The 20,539-nt window shown below is 46.2% G+C and overlaps 1 protein-coding gene across 7 annotated transcripts in view; it reads right to left on the bottom strand.

The window, feature by feature from the left end:
- The window catches only part of NSD1 (nuclear receptor binding SET domain protein 1), a 60,995-nt gene that overhangs the window by 19,458 nt on the left and 20,998 nt on the right, over window positions 1-20,539 (bottom strand). For 4 of the 7 annotated variants that reach the window (XM_077186406.1, XM_054643098.2, XM_054643097.2 and 1 more), the window contains 13 exons: window positions 17,117-19,691; window positions 13,620-13,741; window positions 13,182-13,476; window positions 11,327-11,436; window positions 10,201-10,270; window positions 9,761-9,879; window positions 6,153-6,296; window positions 5,605-5,728; window positions 4,630-4,830; window positions 3,065-3,244; window positions 2,576-2,732; window positions 2,075-2,280; window positions 1,413-1,525 (listed from right to left, as the gene is read on the bottom strand). In XM_077186406.1, coding sequence (XP_077042521.1) covers window positions 1,413-1,525; window positions 2,075-2,280; window positions 2,576-2,732; window positions 3,065-3,244; window positions 4,630-4,830; window positions 5,605-5,728; window positions 6,153-6,296; window positions 9,761-9,879; window positions 10,201-10,270; window positions 11,327-11,436; window positions 13,182-13,476; window positions 13,620-13,741; window positions 17,117-19,691 — 4,416 coding nt within the window. The remainder of the gene's footprint in view (window positions 1-1,412; window positions 1,526-2,074; window positions 2,281-2,575; window positions 2,733-3,064; window positions 3,245-4,629; window positions 4,831-5,604; window positions 5,729-6,152; window positions 6,297-9,760; window positions 9,880-10,200; window positions 10,271-11,326; window positions 11,437-13,181; window positions 13,477-13,619; window positions 13,742-17,116; window positions 19,692-20,539) is intronic. The other 3 variants (XM_054643100.2, XM_054643099.2, XM_077186408.1) reach the window with 3 other exon arrangements.

The raw sequence follows: 20,539 nt of genomic DNA on the forward strand, positions 1-20,539 counted from the left end.
TAAACACAAACCCTGCAGAAACCCCTCATTAATCACTTCAACACAGTCTCCTCCACCTTCCTCCTAGAACTGCACCCCACCTCCAGCCTTCCTTGTCACTCAGGTTCTCCTCTGCTGCTTCCCATCTCTTACCCAGACTCATCAAGAGTGGCAAGGCTCACAGGATTGGGTCAATCCACTACTGGTACTCTTCTAGCACTGCCACTGCACACCATATATGCTCAGCACACACCTGCCCTATTCTGTGAGACACTGCTGGGAAAAAACCAAAACAGGGCAATGCCTGGACTCATCACAAGTTTGATGTGATGAAGGATCCCAAGTACATTTTGCAGCACCCTCTCATGTGGGTGTTCCTTGGGATGGACTTGAGGTGCTGATCTCCTTAGAAGGAGTGGACACAAACAGCTTCAGCCATTCCATCCTGAAGCCCTCTCCAGTTCACCATCTGCTCCTGCAAACTGCTTTGCTTTCAGAGAGACAAACAGCTTGCACCCAGACCTCAGAAGAGCTGCCATGACTAATGACCACAACCGTCATTATTTATATAAAAGGGTTTTTCAAAGGCTCTAAACTGCTTCAAAGTTCCTTCATGTTGTAGCCAGAGAGGCCTAAAAATAGCTATAATGAGAAACTACTTCCTCCACTGAAGCTGCCAGGCCCATACTGCTGCCACAGCATTCAGTTGTGCTCTTTACACCACACAGTAACTCATGCAGGATATACCTACCTGCCTAAAAATCCTAGCTAGATACAAAAAGTGCCAGAAATCAGTTAAGCTTTCATATTTTGCCACATAGAAAGGGAAAGAGCAGACAGAAGCAGTAAAAAAAGAACACAGTCCCTGAGTCAATGGGTTTCTGGTCAGCTGGGATCCACTTCTCAGACACAGGCACATGCTTGGCCTCAGCTCTCTTCTCAAGTCACCTCCATCCTGTAGCTATTGCTGCTGCAATTCTAACTCAACAATAACAATAATATTTAACAGCCCTTAACATGAATAGCTCCCCAAAACAGAGGAAAAGGGCTGATATTGCAGCCTGTACACCTCCTTCAGTATTTCTGTTCAGTCACCAACTGATACACAAAGAGATAGAAAACAATAGCAGACAATAAAAGATACTATGGGTTACCACACCCTCCACACAGCTTTGCTCAGAGTTCTCAAGGTACAGAGACACTTCCTTTGGACCACACAACTGACACAGCAAAGACATGACCAGATCTGTTCCAGCAAACCAGAGCACCTCTGTTACTGCAGCCCAGCTTGCTGAGGATGGAGAGAGGATCAAAGGAATCTTCAAGAACAGCCAGACACCCAAACATCAGAAATGTTTCTGTATACCTGTAAATCACCTGCACCAGAGCTCAAGACTTCTCTTCTGCACCTGCCCCCCACCACCTCCCCTCACCTTGATGTGTTTGTAGGGAGGAGGTTTCTTGTCATTCTTTTTGTCTTCCTGAAGTTGTCTCAGTTCTTTCTGTGCTTTCAATTCTTCAAATCTCACAGCAGCTTCTTGAAGAGCTAAGAGAGACCACAGGCTCTGTTATGAGGAATTCCCTCTGCTCACACAGAGCTGGGCAGCCACTGTCTACCCAGTGTTCACAAGGTTCAAGAGGAGGGTGAAGAAAAGGCCAATGCAGCAGGGAAGTGCAGAAATTACAGTCAAGGGCCTTCTCATGGGTGATGAAGCATCCCATCTGTTGGCTATCTTTGCCTGCCCTCTTGGGCAGGGATGCCAGGCAGCTACATCCACAGCTCTCAAGTACACTTTTATATCAAGACAATGACTGTATTGCACAGAGGGAATATGACACAGCACCAGCTCACTTGAATTTTGAGATGCTATGTCAGATCTGGACAAAGATTTGAGATCTGCACACCCTTCTCCCTCTCTGGGAGTCAAACAAACACTCTGAGCACGCTAGATGTTACATAAGCAGCAGCTCATTCTACACATTTAATTTCAGCTCAGTTATAGGAAGACATTTTTCTCTGCTACATGAATGGCACTTTTCCAAAGAGGAATGAAGGAGGTGAGACCATGTACTTTCCTGGATGAAGACAAGTTACCTTTTTTGTATATGCCATCCACGCCCTTCCCCATCTTGTCTTTGCTGCTGACATCACCTTCCATGTAAGGGAACACACGAGCCTGGTGGGTCCACAGGTAGTCCTTGGAGCCAAAGAACAGCACAGGGAACTCACCGATGTCATGTTTCATTTTCTGGATGTTGACAGGAATTGTCCTAGGATGGCAAATCTCAGCTGGCCACCACCTGCAGCAAAGGAAAGGGCAGATGAAACCTCTGGCTTCCCCACTTCCAGCCACCTCAAAAGTATGCTACTGCATGGAGACATGGGAAAAAGTGTGTGAGGGCTTACCAGCAAGGCTGGTGGGGAGAAAAGAGGCTATTGGAGGAAGAAAGCTCACGTTTTATGAGCAATGTGCATGCAAAAAAATGCAGAGGCCTGCTGCAATGAGCCCTGCAGAGAGGAGCAGCTCCTCACCTCCACCACCATGAGCACTGCATGAAGAAGGAATGGGGACAAGTCTGTTCTAACTTCACCTACCTGTAGCGCCCAACTTTCACCCAGACTACTTCTTTGTAGTGTGGCTTTTTGCCTGCCTTGCAATCATTACAATACCAGCTTCCCTCTGGCATCTCAATGTTTAGACACTCACGGTGAAATGCAGCCGGACACGACTCGCAGCATAAAAGGCTGCCCCCTGCAAAGAGAAATAGGAGAAGTTTATCAGAAGTTTATCAGTACCTGTGCAGAAGCCCTGCACTCCCCATTTCCAGACAGACCTGGAAAAAAGGAATGACAGTCTCCTGCAAGCCCTTTTCAAAAGCTGGGCCCTACTCCCGGTAAAAAAGAACCTTTCTAAGAATCCAGAAATCCAAAAAAAATGTGTAGTCTGAAGCTGGACTTAAATGTGGAAAGCTAGGGAGGCAGTCTGCTCTCTGCAATTCCCATTGGAACATTGGGAATGGGAAAAGCTTCTGCCCTCTGTAATGAACTCTGGGCTGGGCATTCCCTGGGGCCAGGGGACCTCACCTTCCGAGCAGACAAAGCACCAGCTGACGTTGACGTGCTCGTGGTTGCGGCAGCCCCGGCGGGCAGTGAAGTGGTTGGGGCAGATGATGCTGTTGGAGGCCAGGACCACGGAGCCGGCGGCCAGGCAGAAGTCGTTGGAGTGATACGCGACCGGACATCGCACGCAGCGCATCAGGCGACCTGGCACCAACAGCCACACAGTCAGCCCCCGCAGGACCACCACTCCTTCCTGCTCAAACTACACTCTACTCATACCTAAGCTCAAAATGAGCTCTGGAGAAGGAAGCTGGCCTTTAATTTTTATAGATCATCCATGATATACTCACTGGATTTCTATTAAGTTATTTAATATAGCTAAATATATATAAAATTATAAAATCTGTAATACCTATACCATAGATAAAATTGCATTATTTAGAAGTGAAAAATATCCTGCATGCTGTGCAGAAACAGTTCAAGAGTTCACAGACTGGGACTGCTTCCTATCATACACAAATAATTACTAAATCAGCTCCGACAGTAATTACAGACGGGGTGTTCCAAGTGCTTAGCTGCACATAATGAAATCAATCCATGTAGCTTCTGAAAACACAAGCACTTGCCTCTTGTTTATCATATTTTACCCTGAAATTCCAGAACTTCCAGGCAATTCAGACTTCCCTACAGGCCTAGTTTATGTGAAGTTTTTGGGTTCAGTTTTCAGTTCCTCACAGCAGACTATGAACAGGAAGAAGAGGTGGGAGAAGAGGGGTAAATGTGACCATTGAGAAGCAGCAGCCAGTCAACAAATGTTCAGTGGGGAAGTGGCTGGCTGTGGGCTTTTGGCCTGGGTGTTGTTTTCTACACCAAATACTGATAAACGGGGGCAAAAAAGTCAACTTTGACACAGACTCTGAGGATAAAAATAGAGCTAGTCTTATTGTCACCCATCTTAAGACACCAAGGATTAAAGAAAGGCAGCCTTAGAAGCAAACATACACAGCAATCACAAAAGTTTTTAAGTTTGATCATGTGAGATAAAGGTCAAGGTATTGCTGCAAACAGCTCAAATATTTGCTTAGGAAGCTTAGCCCAAGGGTGTCTCCACTACAAGATGAGAGTTTACATAGAAAAAAATGGATTAGAAGAACAATATCATAGTTTGCCCTGTGCTGCTCTTGATGCTGCTGTGTTGACAGCCCGTGCTGCTAAGCAAGGCAGCATCTGCAGCACTGGCACAGTGAGGAGCAGGTGGGAGAAACACAAGCGTGTCTGTACGGCTCCAGAGATTTACTCAAAAACCCACTGAGGCCTGAGGCAAGGCTGGGCGTGCAGGAATCCGAGCCTCGGGACAGCCTGAGAACATTCCAGCTGCCATGGCCGACCATGGGGAGTGCTGCTGAGCCTCACACTCTGACACCACCCCTTCCACTCCCCTGGGAGCAGCTACTCCTCAGCAAACACAGCCAGTGCTGTGGCAAGGACACAAAGGCAGGAGAGTGCAAAGAACCGGTGAACCAGGTGGACATGAAACAATTAAAAACCAGGTGACTGCACCTCCCAGACCACCCTGGAGGACTGGGTACCTTTAGAGGCAGAGATGTTTGCTGGGTTAGCAGCATGGCAGGTCATGCAGATGTGCAGGGAGCAGCGGAAGCCCTTGTTCTGCATGACTGTGGGCGGGTATTTCTGGATGCAGGCTTCGTGGTAATACTTCCCACAGAGGGGCAGCAAGCACCGCTTCACATCCTCCCCGCAGCTCTTGCACACAAAGCAGGTGTGGACCCCTGCAGAAAGAGCAAGGCACTGGTCACACACGAGGGCTAAATGAGGGCCTGATGCTGTCATCAGGCTGCCTAATAGCACAGAACAACCTCCCAGCCTGCTGCACCCATCCCAGAGAACAGCTCTCTGCACCAGGCTGGTTTGGCCTGAAGCTGCAGTAGAACTCCACATCAAAATAAATATTATTATAGCTGGGACTTCAGGCCAGGGAAAAAAGAAAATGAAAAAAAAATCACTAACCCTACTTTGAGATTTTCTCCTTTCCAGCCTGAAAAAGGCTTCTCCTCCCCACCAGACCCCTTTCCATAGTCCCAGGTAAGAATTTGTCTCTTTCCCAGCAGATCATGGACGTTCACTTTGTACACCAAGTCTGAATCAAGAGTAAGGCTGGTACATATTTGAAGCCATTATTAATGGCTTCAAATCAACAAAGAGTAGGTTTAGATTAAACATTAAGAAAAAATGAGGTGGTGAGGCCCTAGCACAGTTTTCCCAGAGAAGCTGTGGATGCCTCTTATCTGGAAGTGTTGAAGCCCAGGCTGGACAGGGCTTGGAGTAACCTGTTCTAGTGGAAGGTGCTCCTGCCTGTGGCAGAGGGGTGGAATTTAATGACCTTTAAGGTCCCTTCCAACCCAAATCACCCTGTAATTCTAATTAGAAAGTCATTATCAGACATCAAACCAATAATCTGAGGGCTGAGAGCTACTCAGCAGCCCTACAGCAGGCACATCACTCCAGTCAAGGCAGCACCAGGTAAGCCCACAGTCCTGCCCTACCTGTGGAACACTCATTGCAGATGAATTTGCCCTTTGGCATCTCGGAGAGCCCAAGGCACTGCAGGTGGAAAGCACCACAGCACTGCGCCTCACACAGCAACAGCTCCCCTGGCTTCTCACAGATCTGTGGGAAAGAAACACAGTATCAGCTGGAGCAATTTTCCTCCCAGCAGTATCCCAGACAGCAGCAACCCCCATGCTGGCCAGAACTGCCAGCAGAGACCCCCCGGGGAAAAACGCTACATTTTCCTTGTGTCAGTTAATTCAGATAGTTTGTGTATAACCACTGTTATTTACCATCCAACTCCCTGATATCCTACAGTGGGTAAAATGTATCTTATGCTGGTCACTTCTCCCTAACCTCTGTGAAGTTTAAGAGGAAGAAAGGCTACTGCAGGAGACATGCTTGATACAGAGCACAAGAAGCTGATTAATTCAACAATAAGCACTTGGAGGCTACCTGGGCTTACCTGGGGCACCAATGTGTCCCAGAACTTACACAAAAATACAGTGGGATAGCTCCAAAGAGATTTCTTTGAGAACACTACCTGACACACATTCTCCTTGAGAGCTGCTCCTCCTCCACGCTCCCCCTGTATCTTTTTGGATGAAGGCACTCCATGGTCATTCTCTGACCCCTCCTCATGACCCTCTTTGGGGCTGGCAGCAGTCCCATGAACCGAGGTCTCCCCCTTTAAAGAGAAAACTAGAATTAGGATTGTCAATAGCACCTATTCTGACTTGGAAACTACAAATTCAGTCTGAGCACATAATGGGTTTGGCAGGTGCTACCCACCCTGGAGAGAACATCCCCCATTACAGTTCCTCCAAAAGATTTACAGGAAGGGAAAGAACTCTTAGTTTATTAGATGATTAAAAATACACAACACAATTATCTTTCTGTGCATAACCCCTCTCTGAGCAAGGAGTGAGCCCTGAATGGAAACAAATCAGGTAGAAAAAGTCAGAAGCACCCCAGTATCTATTTGCACAAGAAACACAAATGAAAAACCTCAATCTTCATAGCACCTGTCACACACTAAACAAACTACATTTTTCCTCTACACTCATCTTAGCTTGCTCTAACCCATGTAAAATAGAGACACAAAGGTACATAAGGGCTGTGTTGGTATGAAGTCAGCCAACCCCAAGAGGAGCAGCACAGCAGGGCATTCCCACCCCATCCTGACTGAGGTGTGGTGTCTCCCTCTGCTCTATATGAATGTACAGCACTGCCCAGAACACCCACTGGTGAAAAACCACCCTGGGGAGAGGATGGGCTTCCAATGATAAAGGCCCAACCACACACTCACAGGCCAAGTCAAGGATCCTGCCACAAGGCTTCCCAGTGTCCAGTCAGGAGGGAAGAATAGCAGGTATCCTAGAGACACCTGTTTCTAGCACAAAATACAGCTGTCCTGCAGCTACACCCTGCAGCAGTGCCACAGATTTTGTCAGGACAGGCAACTGAGGGCTAGAAAACACCATCCTGCCAGCATCCAGTCCACTTGGGATGTCTAGGGAACACTTCAGTGGCCTCAGCAGCCCCAGCTGCCACTCCAGAGTAGGTACAATTTAAGGACATTGATACTGCACTAAAATGATGCCTTTAGCTACGTGCTTTGCACCAGAACATTTTAAGGACTCTGCCACTTTTAAGTAAGGCAGCTCACTGCAGGTAGCTGAGTGATCTCAGTGCACAGCTGCCAGCTCCTCCCTGGGTCACCAAGCTGTAGCCACTGTATACCCAGGCACAAATAGTACACCTGAGAGACCTTGTGAGAATTCAAAGTGCTGGCAGAAGCAGCAGCCATCACTCCCACACCTCCAGGCCTGCTTGGTGCAAGCCTGTCCAGCTAACAATCATGAGAGGGAGCTTTGCACCACTTTCTGCATGGGAAAGTCTGAGCTGTGGTGCTACTAAAGCTTGTAAGCTGAACTGAATGCCTTTTGAACACATTCTGAATTTGGGCAAAAAAAGACATAGAGATCTTCTAAAGTTTAAAGCTGGAAGAACCTGGAGCTAGTATTCTGCTCAGATAATGATGCTTTCTTTGCCTGAACTGTTGGTTTTTCCCCTATTCCCTGAATGGAGCAGTATGAGTTTACTTGGGGACGCTTTAAAGCCATGTGCCTTCTGTGGAGCAATGATGGTTATATTGAAGTACACATTACAAAGATGAATGGTATAAACTGACTTTATTGAGAGGAAAAAAAAAGATCAAAAGCAAAGTCCCAACTACAGGCTACTGCCAATCCAACATACCTTACAGAGTACTTGTTCTAACACTGCTCCCAGAACTGCCCAGGGAAGGGATGTCAGAGCTAGACAGGATGAGCAAGGCCCATCCTTTGTGAACATGGAAAAAGGCATTGCCACTCAAGAATCTGCCACTGTGTCCCCTCCTTCCTCTGCCCAGCACAAGCACTGCAACACTCCATACCTCCTGCAGAAAGAAAGGCTCATCCCAGGTCTTCTTCCAGAACCATCTCTGCTGCTGTGTCTGGCACAATCCCAAAGCCTGACCTGTTCTTTGGCACAGCCTGACCTTGGCTCACAACCCTGACAACCATTTCAACAGCATTTTCCATCCCATTCTGTCAGTCTCTTACTGCCCTGATGTTGTAAATTTGCACTCCTGGCTCCACAGATGGGCAAGGTCAGAGAAAGCTGCTTAGCTCAGCCCAGGCTGACAAGCTTTCCTCTGCCCTCTTTCCTTGGAAGGCTTCACTGGGCTGTATCATCAAACCATGTATTTTTTTCCAGCAAAGTGGAGTTCCTTGCCCAGTGAGTGCAGTCATTGAGGGAGCAGCATGGTTTGAATTCCACATGAAAGCACAACTGCATCCCCACAGCACCCCAATACTCACCTAAGCCAGGGGATGAACACCCACCACAGCAGCTAAAGAGACACAATTACATAATAAGGAAGGCTGGCAAAGGTGCCAAGCATTGACCTTTTTTTTGGCATAGTTTACACCATACCTGACTTCTGATACTCAATACAAATGTCTGCAGTTAGAGGCAGTTAAGACTGGGTTTCCTCTGCAGTGAGTAGTGAGTACAGGGTTCAGAGCCATGGCCTAGATCTTTGCTGCTCTGACCTGCCCCTCTTTTCACGGAGAATTTGCTGTCTCTTAGTGGGTAGAGCAGACAATGTTAACTGCCCCTGCCAGCATTGGCAAAGGTATTTGTACAGGCTGTTTTAAAACACTAGTCCAGCTGAGCACACTTCAAAAAGAACACCAACACCAGCACAGGAAAGCTTACACGGACCAAGGGTATTACCCCAATTTATTAACTTTATCACAAATGCCCTTTCCAAAACACAACAGGATGGCTGGAACTGCTTAAAGTGGTGTGAGGTTTGTGTTCTCCTGTAAACTGTGGTTACAACAACAAATATAACAATATTGATCTACAATTGGCTCCTGAAATACATACTGACTATCCTGCCTGCTGCTGAACCTGGGCCACTGGAAGTGAGAGGCGATGGTGAGAGGCCCAGAGGTGTCCTGCCTCTCCCAGGAAGTCTTGCTTCCCCTATACTTGCTGATAACTGGCTCATTCCTAAAAGGCAAAATGTGCTTGTCAGATATTTGTACACTGACCTGCTAATATGTAGCAGAGGGAATTGCCCCAGTTATCCCTTTCTGCTGAATGGCAGAATGCAATCAGAGGCTCTTGTGAGCAGTCACAGACAGTCCCTCCCAGCCCCTCCAATGGGGTTCTTGGCTCATCCTGGTGTTCAAGTGCAAGCAGAAGGGGCTGAAGTCCAGGCTAGTGCCTGTGCTTCAAACTGGTTTGTAAAAGGACAGGAGTCCCACCCCCAGAAAAGAGCTTTCACAGCAGTTTGATTTTCTGAGGTGCAAAGCAAGATGCCAGGTAAAACCTGGTTCCATGAATTCAGAACAGCCTCTCTCACAGAGAATTAGCTGAGTAGCAGCTTGAAAACAGAGCCCGAGTTAAGCATCATTATAAAATAGCTACTAGATCAAGGCAGTACCTTCAGCCTAACCCCAGCTCATGCAGCTGCATCAATGGGACAAATTCTCAAATGACAGGGCAAAAGATTCCTCTGGCTCAGGCTCTGCCAAGTACCCTGGGAAGCAGCAAACAGGTTACAGGGAGGAGAGCATGAAGATCCAACAGTACCTCAGAGTGTGGGGTCTCCCCCAGCCCCTCCTCATTTTTCTCCTTCTTGGAATGGACTGCAGCAGAGGTGTGGCGCTGCCTCTTCCGCTTTCGCTGCTTCTCCAAGAGCTTTTCAGAAGCTGGGATGCAACAGAAAAACCATTCAAGGAAAATGCAGAAAGAATTCTTTTGCTGCAGGTGACACCAGCAAGTTCTGCAGCCTGAGAGCTTCAGGCTGGGTCCTATATTCTTAGAGGCCCTAAGAGCTGGGGCAATACCAGCCTCCAGGCACTCAGCCCTCTGCCCTGCAGCCACCACAGAAACACCAACTCATACTGGTTTAAGCAACTTTTGCTGGGCTGCTGAACCCAGAGCACCGAGCACTTACACACACACACAGTGCCACAGGCACTGATCCAAATATCACAACAGTCTGCCCTGCTGTCCCTGCCTTCACTTACCTTCTCCCACGTCCTGGAAGTGGGCTGGTGAGTAGAGCTCAGAGCTGTCACTCTCTGAAGGGCCAGTACCCTACAAACAGGAGAGAGAGTCAAGTCACCAGATGAAAACAGAAGCACACACTCCTCAGCTGTGAAACCTTTTGGAATGACTGCAACACCTAATTTACCATCCAGATCATGAATTCATCAGAAATTTTACAAGAAAATATTTGGTTTGTGCGTGTGATAAATCACGCATGTAAAAGTCTGTCTTTGGGAAGGGAGGAATGTGGAGTCTGATCTGTCTTGTGCTCATCAGCACCATTCACTTCTTCCTGTCCTCTCCTAAAAAGGATGCTAATACTCTGTAAGGTGCTGGGAGAAGACATTCTCTTCTGAGTTTACACTTTTACAGATGTTAAGACTGAAATACACTGGCCTCTACATTACTGCAATGGAGATAACTGCACTAAGATTGTGCCTCACAGAGAAATAAAAAGGAAAGAAGTGTCATTAGTCAACTTTAGGAACAGTGGCAACAAATTCTGTGCAGGCACATGATCTGACATAAATACAATTTGCATTTTTCCAAACCATGTCACTGAATATTGAGTATTCAGTGGAGAAGAGCAGCATTTTCTTTTAAAATCTGAACCAAACAAGGTATCCTCCATGTCATTCACCTCAAGCCTCCATCCTGCTTCAAGCTCTGCACTTAGATGCATTCACCAGCTCATTTGGGAAGGTAACAAAGAAAACACTGCTCAGAGGAAATCTGATGGAAAAGGACAAAGCCTTAGGTTCAAGTTCAAGCTGCACTGTAACATGACAGAAAGCCTCTGTGCAGAATATTTCTGCTCATACCTTTCCAGCCAGCATCCAGATGGCTCCTTTTTCATATAAATCAATTTTGAAAAGAAGATTTTAAACCAAAACTACCCAATCCCCATTACAAGTGGAGAGGGGTGGGGAACAGTGGATTATTTCATCATAACACAGCAACCAGCACCTTTGGGAAGGGTGGACCTTTGCTCCTGGGCTGCAGCCAACAAAAAACCACATCCCATTGCATTGTGTCCTGTTTAGCAGGATCTGCTGTCGGGGCCTGCTTTCTATCCAGTTTTCAAAAGAGCTGGAAGGGAAGTACCTTCTTTTGGGGAGTCCATTCCTCCTTCTTTGGCATAAAGGCAGTGTCCAAGTCATTGGATTCCAAGAGCTTTTTAGTGGGCTTCCTTTGACGCTTGCTTTCGAAGTTTCCTGCAATGAAACCCTTCACATCAGATAAACAGGGGTTTTCTTGTCTTCCATCAGATTAATACCATTAAGTAAATATTAGCCAACAGTTCAAAATAATCTGCTTCACCCTGTCTTTGAGATCATAAGCTCCTAGGGCAGAGATGCCAATTACCTGCTTCTGTACAACTTCAATAAAAACAGACCTCAGTCTGTCATGACCTTCAGGCTCACCTCAATATGTAATATAAAAATCCACCCACAGAAGAAAGGCTGTGAACTCACTGCCAGCAGGTAACACATGCTGGCAGCACAATTCACATCATAATTTCCCAAACACTTTGATCTGCATAAGCCAGTCCTGCCACTGACACAGCCCTGCCTACACTCCCACACCCCTCACACCAGCATTCATGCGCTGCTGCAGTAAACAGGCTGAAGATCACAATCCTGGTTAAAACTACTTGACAAAAGATATCCCAACAAAATTATTTCCTACTCAAGCTTTATCCTGGCCCTCAGGAGGTAGCAAGTTGCTAGACCTGGGTTCCTTCATTAATTTTGGCAACAGTATAAACTTAGAATCAGGAAATGCTGATGCTGAGTGCAGACACTCTGCAGACACAGCCTGTTACCCATCCCACCCCATTCATCTGCTGGCTTCCACAGTCTCAGCTGTGCCCTTTGACACCTCTGCAGGCACAGCTCATCCATCACACTCCTAACCCTCAAGACAAGCTTCTGCCCACTCTGTGTGCTTCAGCAAAAGGTGAGGGAAATGACTGAAAAGAGCTACACAACCTCTGCAGACTGGATGTATGCTCCCACTGCTGCAGCCTGTTGTGTTCTCCTGCATCTCCAATCTTGGGTTTACATCCTCAGTTTTTTCCTTCCTTTAATCCTCCCCAACTTCCCTTCCTTGTGATACCCACAAGTCTCCAGAGGCAATCCCTCTTCCCTTACACATGACAGGATAACTGACCTCCCACTGACTAAAAATCTGCCTGCTTGGTTTATTTTTTTTGCCTAGAAGCCCTTTAGGAACAGTGTTCCCTCCAAGCTAGCACAGCCAGAACACGAGGGCTTTAACTCTGGACACGTCTTTAGATGCTATCAGAGAATAAACACACTGAAAGGAGACTCTGAGACTGACACTGCTGGAAAGGGAAAAGGCCCCTCAGACCACACTCCTTCCACACCGTGCCTTACTGAAGACCAAGAACCTGGCTTGCTGCTCACACAAGTCCCCAAAAATTTCTACAGATGCTTAGAACCAATTAAGTAGGAAGTTCTTCCAGATGGAATTTTGTGCTACAGCTCCCTGAGCTCCCTAGGAGAGCAGATGATCACTCCATGAGCAATGAAGCTCAGACTTTGTGCACCACCCTCAGCACAGCAATGTCCATCCAAAGGGGTTTACAGCAACAAGAAACTGTCAAGCTGAAGGAATGTCACTGTTTGGAAGCACAGACAGCAAGGACTCAGAGAAGGAGTTGTGGCCTCTTTTATATGGACAAAAGAAGCATTCTGTGCAAAGATTTAAGGAAGACTACCACGGTCTATATAGAAAGCCAACAGTACCAGGTCACTGGACACCCTTGCACCTGCTCTCTCTCCCTTCTCAGCACAGTAACAGTCAGTGAGTGAAGGCGGCAAGAACAAACAGTGGCAACAGCCACTGATCTTTTCATGCTGCCCCAAGAATGATTTTTCACTGAACTTGAGTTACTTTCACTTACAAAAGCAGCATCACACCACCTGCCACTTACCTGATTTCAGGAATCCCTCTTCTGCATCTGGGGAAGCAGAAACTTCAGAAACATCTGAGGAAGACAGAACCACCACCTCTGGAAAATCTGAAGATCCTCCTTGAGCTTGACTAGGAGGATCAGTGGAGTGGGATCCTAGTTCTGAGAAGGAACACTCTGCTTCAAGGACAGGAGGGGACTCTTTGGTTGAAGATGGAGTTGAAACCAAAGAACTTGGCCCCCGCTGGGTCTCTCTGTCAGGACTGCATTGTGCAGGAACGCCTCCTTCACATTCAGACCTCGCCACAGAATTCACCTGCCATGGTGAAATATGTTGGTGAAAACATTCACTCTGCATGGCACTGCACACAGCAAGAACACTCAACCACAAAGAACATAACCACACACAGACCAGAGCCCTGGAGAATAACCACAAAGAGCACATTGGCCTTCACCCACCTTTTGTGATTGTTCCTGGCCCTTCTTTGATTTTTTCTTGGGTGCAAACAAGTGATCATATTCTTCTGCATATTCCAGAAGCCGTTTACTCGGCTTTCTAAGGCGCTTCCTCTCTGAATGTGCTAAGAAAAAGGAAAGCAGCTTCAAGACTGTGTTTCTGAGATGATCACAAGACATCTGTGGATAATAGCTGTTCCTGCCTTCTCTTCCAGAGGTTCCATGTGGGAAGAGCTGATAATTCTCTCTTTGAGACAGCCCATAAAATTTTTGAATCTCCTATTTTTCAAAATCCCAACTTAGCAGGGGGGATTTTTAAGGACTTCAAGCAGTTCAGGTAAGAAATCAAAACACATCAGACTGAGAGGCTCCTGAAATTTCACCCAACATGTCCCTACGAGCTACATCTAACTTGCCTGCAGTACTTCTACCAGAACCAAAGGTCATTAGCAACTTGTTACTCTTTTGCTGTTTACTCAGACTCTTTTGGTTTTAGTGCAGGGGCACAGGAAAACACTGTTTTCCCATAACAGAGTTCAGTCACTAGTTTCACTAGGAACACATAAGCTTAATTCCTTCCCTTCCCCTCTTCCCTGGCATTTTTTTATATACTACAAATTCCCCATCTGCTACTGTGAGCCCATTTATTGCTTTGTTTGTTCCACAATGAGATCAGGGAGCCAGTGACTGCAGCACTTCTTGTCTCTGCACAGTGTGGTGGCATTGCAAGGTAAAAAGTGTTTCCTCACCACAACCCTAACCACACCACCTCGACACACCAATGCAAGGCAAGCTCCAAAACACTCAACCCTGACACTAGAACAGTTCTCAGCAAGCTGCAAAAGCAAGGTGATGCACATTTGTCTTTTTCTCACTTCTCAGAATACTTCTGAATATATCTGACTTTCCTCCTTTTTAGCATTCAAAATCATTAAATAATACTGCCTAAAGATTTCCCCTAGTCAGGAAACTACCTGCAGTCTCCTGGAAGTTTTGGAACAAACAATAAATATTCTCTTTGCTTCATTTCATTTGTAGGAGGTGGCTTTTTCTTCTTTAAAACGGAAGCATTTTATAACAAAGCATTTCAATGCAACGCTTCAGAACAGGGATGTTGGACAAGATTGCTACATTTTATTGTGGCTTTGTGGTTAAACAAGCATGAAAATGTCAAACTTGGCCAAAAGAGAAGAAAGAAACAACTTTCTCAAACACAGCTATTTTCAGCCTCTATTAACACTCTGCACAGGTGTCTGAGTGAAACACACATTTCAGCACATAAGCAGTTATGGGATGAGTATCCTCACCAGGCAACTATTTAGAGCCCCAAAGCCGTGCAGTAGAGTACACAGCACTGTGCCAGAAGGGCTGATTTAACTGCTTTTGTTCCCAAAAGGAACCCCATACAAGAATCCCAAATGTAGATTGACAGTGGCAAATCACAGACCTGATGAAACTATTATTTATAAAATCGGTTTACATCAGCCAAATCCAGCAATCTTCACGTCTGCCTTTTTGCTCTAAACCACTGTACAAGGTTTGTGGCAAAATTATGCCCAATGCTGCCATTTAACTATGATGAAGACTTTATGCAGTTTGAGCTTAGTAAAAATGGCACAGTTGTGACTACAATCTGTTCTGATCTCTTACACTGAAGCTGCCTGCTGTGGGCAAGGATTGCTCATATCTCAAAGGACTGCAGTCAGTCCAGTTTCCAGCATCAGTTTCTCTGCTTTCTAGGCTTTGTCCAACATAAAGGAATGGTCTCAACACAGCATTAAAGGTTTGCTCAGTCCCACCAGCACTGGGGATGCTATAGCAGCCCTCCCAGTGGCACTGGTGCCTCCCCACAGCACATCTGTACAAAGGGGGTGGGTGTGCACAGAGCTCACATGCTGTTTAGGGCAGGGGAGTTAGTTTATGCTGCAGTTGTTGATCTGGCACTTTTGTCAGCAAAGCCAGGCCCTGACTGCTGCAGCTGCATCCCTTGTGCAGCATCAACACCCTGTACACTCCTCACACTGCCACCTCACCCAGAGTCCACTGCCTTCCTCTGCCACTGCCCTCCCAACTTTACTGCCTCTCAGCACCTCCTGTTCCCCAGCTCACTCTGCACACCTTCATCTTCACCTCACACGGCATCACTGCAGGGATGCTTCAACTGCCAAACCACCACGAAGCTGTAAGAACCTGCCAGGATCTCGGTGTGAAGGAAGAAACCCCAGAATGTGCATCCTCTCACCTGCTCTACAGAGACTTCAGTCCTCAAAAACACACAGATCCAGCCAGAGTCAGTGAATGATTAAGCTGGGAATGACTTAAAACCAGAACTTTTACCCCAGGTGTTACACCCTATAGGCTTGTTTTCTGTGCCTGCTGCAACTTGCCTTGGGCAGGTCCCACAACCACCAAGCTAGGAGCTGCCTCTGCCACAATTGAAACAGAAGTGCAGGCTGCCTCCAGCAACCACAAAAAGCAAAATACACACATCAAAATCTGCACTGAGAGAACACATAAGTGACAGAATGCACACAAGCTCAACATTATGATGAGTTGTATTGTTTTATGGTATCACAATTAGATTAGAGCAATTTAGTGTGGTGAAACCTATGCAAAAAACCTAATTTTATTGGTTTTATTAAGGTGTGTTTGCCCAGATTCCCTGCAGAAGGCAGAGGATGATACATGTTAAATATGGTTCTGTTGGCCCTATTCTTCCACACATCCTTTTAATTCTTCCACTGGCTTTAACCAAATGTCCCCACCTCTGTGGGAGAGGCAGGGCTCTTTTGCCTTCTGCTCCTCAGAAGCCTCCTCCTTCTTAGATCATTTCCTTTCCAATGCTGCTTCCTTATTTCTGTCTGCCATATTCCAGACCCACCTCCAGCTCAGCCTCCCTCTCTTCTGTTCTCTCTTTCACCCATCAGGCAGCCACACCAGAACTGTAAATTAGGAAATCTGTGGGGCTCCACAAGTCATTATAAGCAGCTAATAAAATTCCACACTAAAAACCAAAAACCTCCCAACACATCGTCTTATGGAATTCCTACAGAACAAACCAAAGACAAACTATGTCAAACAGCACTATGAAAGATAAAAAACAGAGCAGCCATTGAGACTCAGTTTTCTGGAACTTTCTAGCACTGACCTACCCCACTAACATCAAACTTGTGGCTCTAAGGACCACATCATGAAGGCATAAGTTAAAAAAAAAATCCCAGGGTCAGAAGGATTCTTATTTTACCTTTCACTGCGGAAGAACTAAAGATTTTTAATGTGTGCAAAACTTTCTGACCAATAACCTGAATACAAACTCATAATTACTCTGCCTCCTTTGTCCTCCATGCTTACACAGAACTCAAACCAAAGTCCCACACTTTCTTCTGCTCAGACGTAGATATCTTCACATTGTCAGACAGCCACAAGTTCTGTAACTTATCCTTTAAATGAAAAAGTGTAAAATGTATACAAATACTCTGGCGCAAGTCCAGCTCCCTTACCTTGTGCAGAGAATTCAGACTGGGGAGCAAAGTTGCCAAGCTCTGTTTCTGAGTCCATCACACTGGTGTTTGGCTTACCACATACATTCAAACGTTTATCAACTAAGTCTAAACGATTCTCAAAGTCCTGAACTGCCAAGTCTCCCTCAAGCACCTTTGAATGAGGGGAATGCCTACGTCCCAAGCACTCATTTCCCTTCAGTGAAAAGCCACGAGAATTCAGGCCAAAGGCACTCTCCAAGTTTCCTTGTTCCCTAGATCTACTGGTGTGCTTATTAGATCTAGCACTGCTTTGGTTAAAACGCTGCCATCGCTTTTTGGGTGCTACGTGATTGGTATCATTAGACTCATCACCAAGAGAGCTCTCACTATTTGCCTCTGAATCCAAGTCTGGACTCTCCCCATTTTCAGCAGAATTGCAGCTCTCATTATTTCTACCAGCTTCAGGTCTCCTTCCAATACGACCTAAATTGTCATCAGATAAACAGGCAGAGTCTTCATCAGTTGAATGCTCTGTTAAATCAATACACTCCTTCCTCTCAGTATCTTCTGCCTCATTCCCTAGAGGACTGGTAACCGAACTGTGCCCACGGAACGAATGTTCTCCTGAATCTCTGGGTAACCGACTTAGCAACTTACTTGGCCCTCCTGGTTTTAAGTCCTTTCTGTTTGAAACTGTTTTATCTCCAAGCTTTGATGACTGCTTAGATTTTGAACAGTTGCGTTTGGACACGCAATTTGTGCCGTTTGTCCCAGAAACAGCAGCACTCGCAGGCTCCCTTTTACCAGTACCAATCCCTGTCAACTTGGTTGGAGGACCACGTGAAAATGAGGAGTTGCTTATAGCAGAGTTTGGAGTTACTGTTTCCTGGACACAATCTCCATTTTTTTCTATTTTATATGGGGGACCTACAATAGACAAGGACTTGAGACCACTTGCAGAATTGCTTCCAGAACCATCACCTGTACTGGTATTTCGAAATGGGACTATATTTTGACCAGTCATCAGTTGCTGCTCCTTTGTCTTACTGTCATGCATATCCTTCAACATCATTAACAAGGTGCTGAATTTGTAATCTGGTTCAATGGGCAAACGACCAGAAGCAGAAGAGAAAAGCAAAGGTACTGTGGCCTTTGGAGTGCCAGAGTCACTGGCGTCATCATTCATGGACCGATAGGACAGTTCCTTCAGCTCCGACAGGACGTGCTTCACCACGGCTGTTTCGATTTCAGCAGAATCCCTGGGTTTCTCATGCATGTTGTTTAACAGTTTCTGACCATCAACTTTTCCACTTCTCTGAAGAGAATCTCTTGAAAGGCCAGAGAAACCTTTGGTATCTGAAGAACAGTGATTCACACCACCCTCCTCTTCTGCAAGAGAAGGCTCCAACCCAGCAACCTTTTCTTTATGTTTACATTTTATACTTCTGCTTCCGGGTAATTTCACGCTTTTCGGTTTCAAGATTGCTTGATTTGCAACAGCAGGCCAGGAGCCATCCTTGGAAACACTTTGGGGGGTAGTGTGCTTGTTTGCTAGGGAAAGATTGTAATTTCTCACATCTGAAGAGCACTCGAGAGGTGTCAATGGCATCTCAGCATCAGACAAACCTACTTCAAGCTCCCCATCCACAAATTCAGCATCAAGTCTGTTGGTTACTGAACCTCCCAGAGCTTTGCGATCTCTGTGCGACTTCTTCCGGGCCCTTCTGCTGCTCTTCTGAGAAAGATACATAGAAAGTTTAATGTTTCCACTTGATGTCATAGCAAAGTCCTTCTCCATTTTATCTGAAGAATCACTAACTTCAAGAGCACTAGAGGCTCTCTCTGAACTTTGGTCCATGGTATCTACATCACTGTTCCCACCATCAGAGAGGGAAGAGGATGAATCTGATTCAGTTTGTTTTTTCTCAACACCACCATCAGATGCAGAATAGTGTATTTGTAACTTGGAACTGCACAAAATGCCCAGGGAGCTCTTCTCTCTCTCAAAAGATGAGCTGGAAAACAAATCTCCTTGGAGGGTGCTTTTCAGAGCGTCACTTTTACGATTCTCATAGTCTGCTTTTAGAGGTGTCTTTTCAAAACGTCTTTCTCCAAAGGAGGACAGCAAATGGTTTTCCCTGGTGCTACTGGCTGCTGTCAGGCTGTTGGCAATCCGGCGAAGCTCGTGAGATGCGTGTTTCTCTGGTAGGTCCCCAACAATCACGTTTCTAACTACGCTCTCTGGTGTTTTGTCTTTGATTTCTTCCCTCGGTGCTTCCCCTCTGGTGCCACTCTTTTTTACTCTAGTCCTTTTTCTGCTTTCAGAGGTTGTTTTCACCTGTGGCTTGATGTGCAATTTTCCTTTTTCACTGGCCACGTGTCTGGAGTCAAAAGCCAAGGATTTTAAGCAGCCATTCAGTTGCGTGTCCCTTTCTGCTCCAGGGCCATTGCTGTAGTATTCCAGCTGCACGTCCTTCTCGCTGTCTGGCTCGCTGGAGTTCTGGCTGCACTTCTGATCCTCTGGACCCCCGAGACGAATGTCTTCTGCCTGTCCAACACTGACTTCCCATTTAGCCCTAAATCTCTGAGGAACCTTAAAAGTTGGAGAAAAAAAAAAAAAGACAAAATTTGAGTAGGTACCCAAAGAAATAAAAGCGAGGAGCACAAGGCACAGAACACAGAGACATTCCTGCATTTTGCATCTTTAAGACAATTCCCTGAGACTGTGTCTGGCAGACACAGGAAGTACTGCTCCTGGGTAAGCACCCTGCATTCCAGCTGAGCCCTCTGCATTCCCAGAACAGTAAAAAGGTCCCTGGAAAGTAAAGGTCTCCTAAGCATCAGATGTCTTGGCATGCCAACACACCCTGAACACAACAGCCTGTAAAGGGCAATGCATATGGTATGGATCCCTGGCACAGAAATGCAAAGCTACAGCCAGCAAGCCTCACAAGGCAAATGCAGCACTGTTTTCCTCAAAATATCTGAGCAGACCTGTTTGCTGTCCTCATTGTTGATTCTTCCTGCATCCCCTGAATTCAGAGCACGATCTGCCCTCTCCATCAACTCACCTCGGGACTAACATGAGCTCCACACACATCTAAGATGTGCTCTATCAAGTTCACAATGTTCATTCCTGAGAAGTATCCCAGTTTAACTCTGTATCTGTAGAAAAACCAGAAAGCTCTCTGCATACTTAACAGGAACCTCTGCTAATACTCAAAATCAACAAGAAGCTTGTTTCTTATCTGCATGTGTAGTTTTTGGCTGCACATCAGCAAACCAAGAGCTTCACAACTGCTCCTAAAATCAAAACCAATTCCAAGGCGGGAGGAACAACTCACATTGCTGACACTTTTTTCCTAAAGAAGAACCCAAACCAACAAAGTCTCATCTTAGCAGATTCAAGAAATTTCACAAAGCCTGATAGCAATCCAGCCA

The sequence above is a fragment of the Agelaius phoeniceus genome, chromosome 15, assembly GCF_051311805.1.
Source record: "Agelaius phoeniceus isolate bAgePho1 chromosome 15, bAgePho1.hap1, whole genome shotgun sequence".
NCBI classification, from domain to species: domain Eukaryota; kingdom Metazoa; phylum Chordata; class Aves; order Passeriformes; family Icteridae; genus Agelaius; species Agelaius phoeniceus.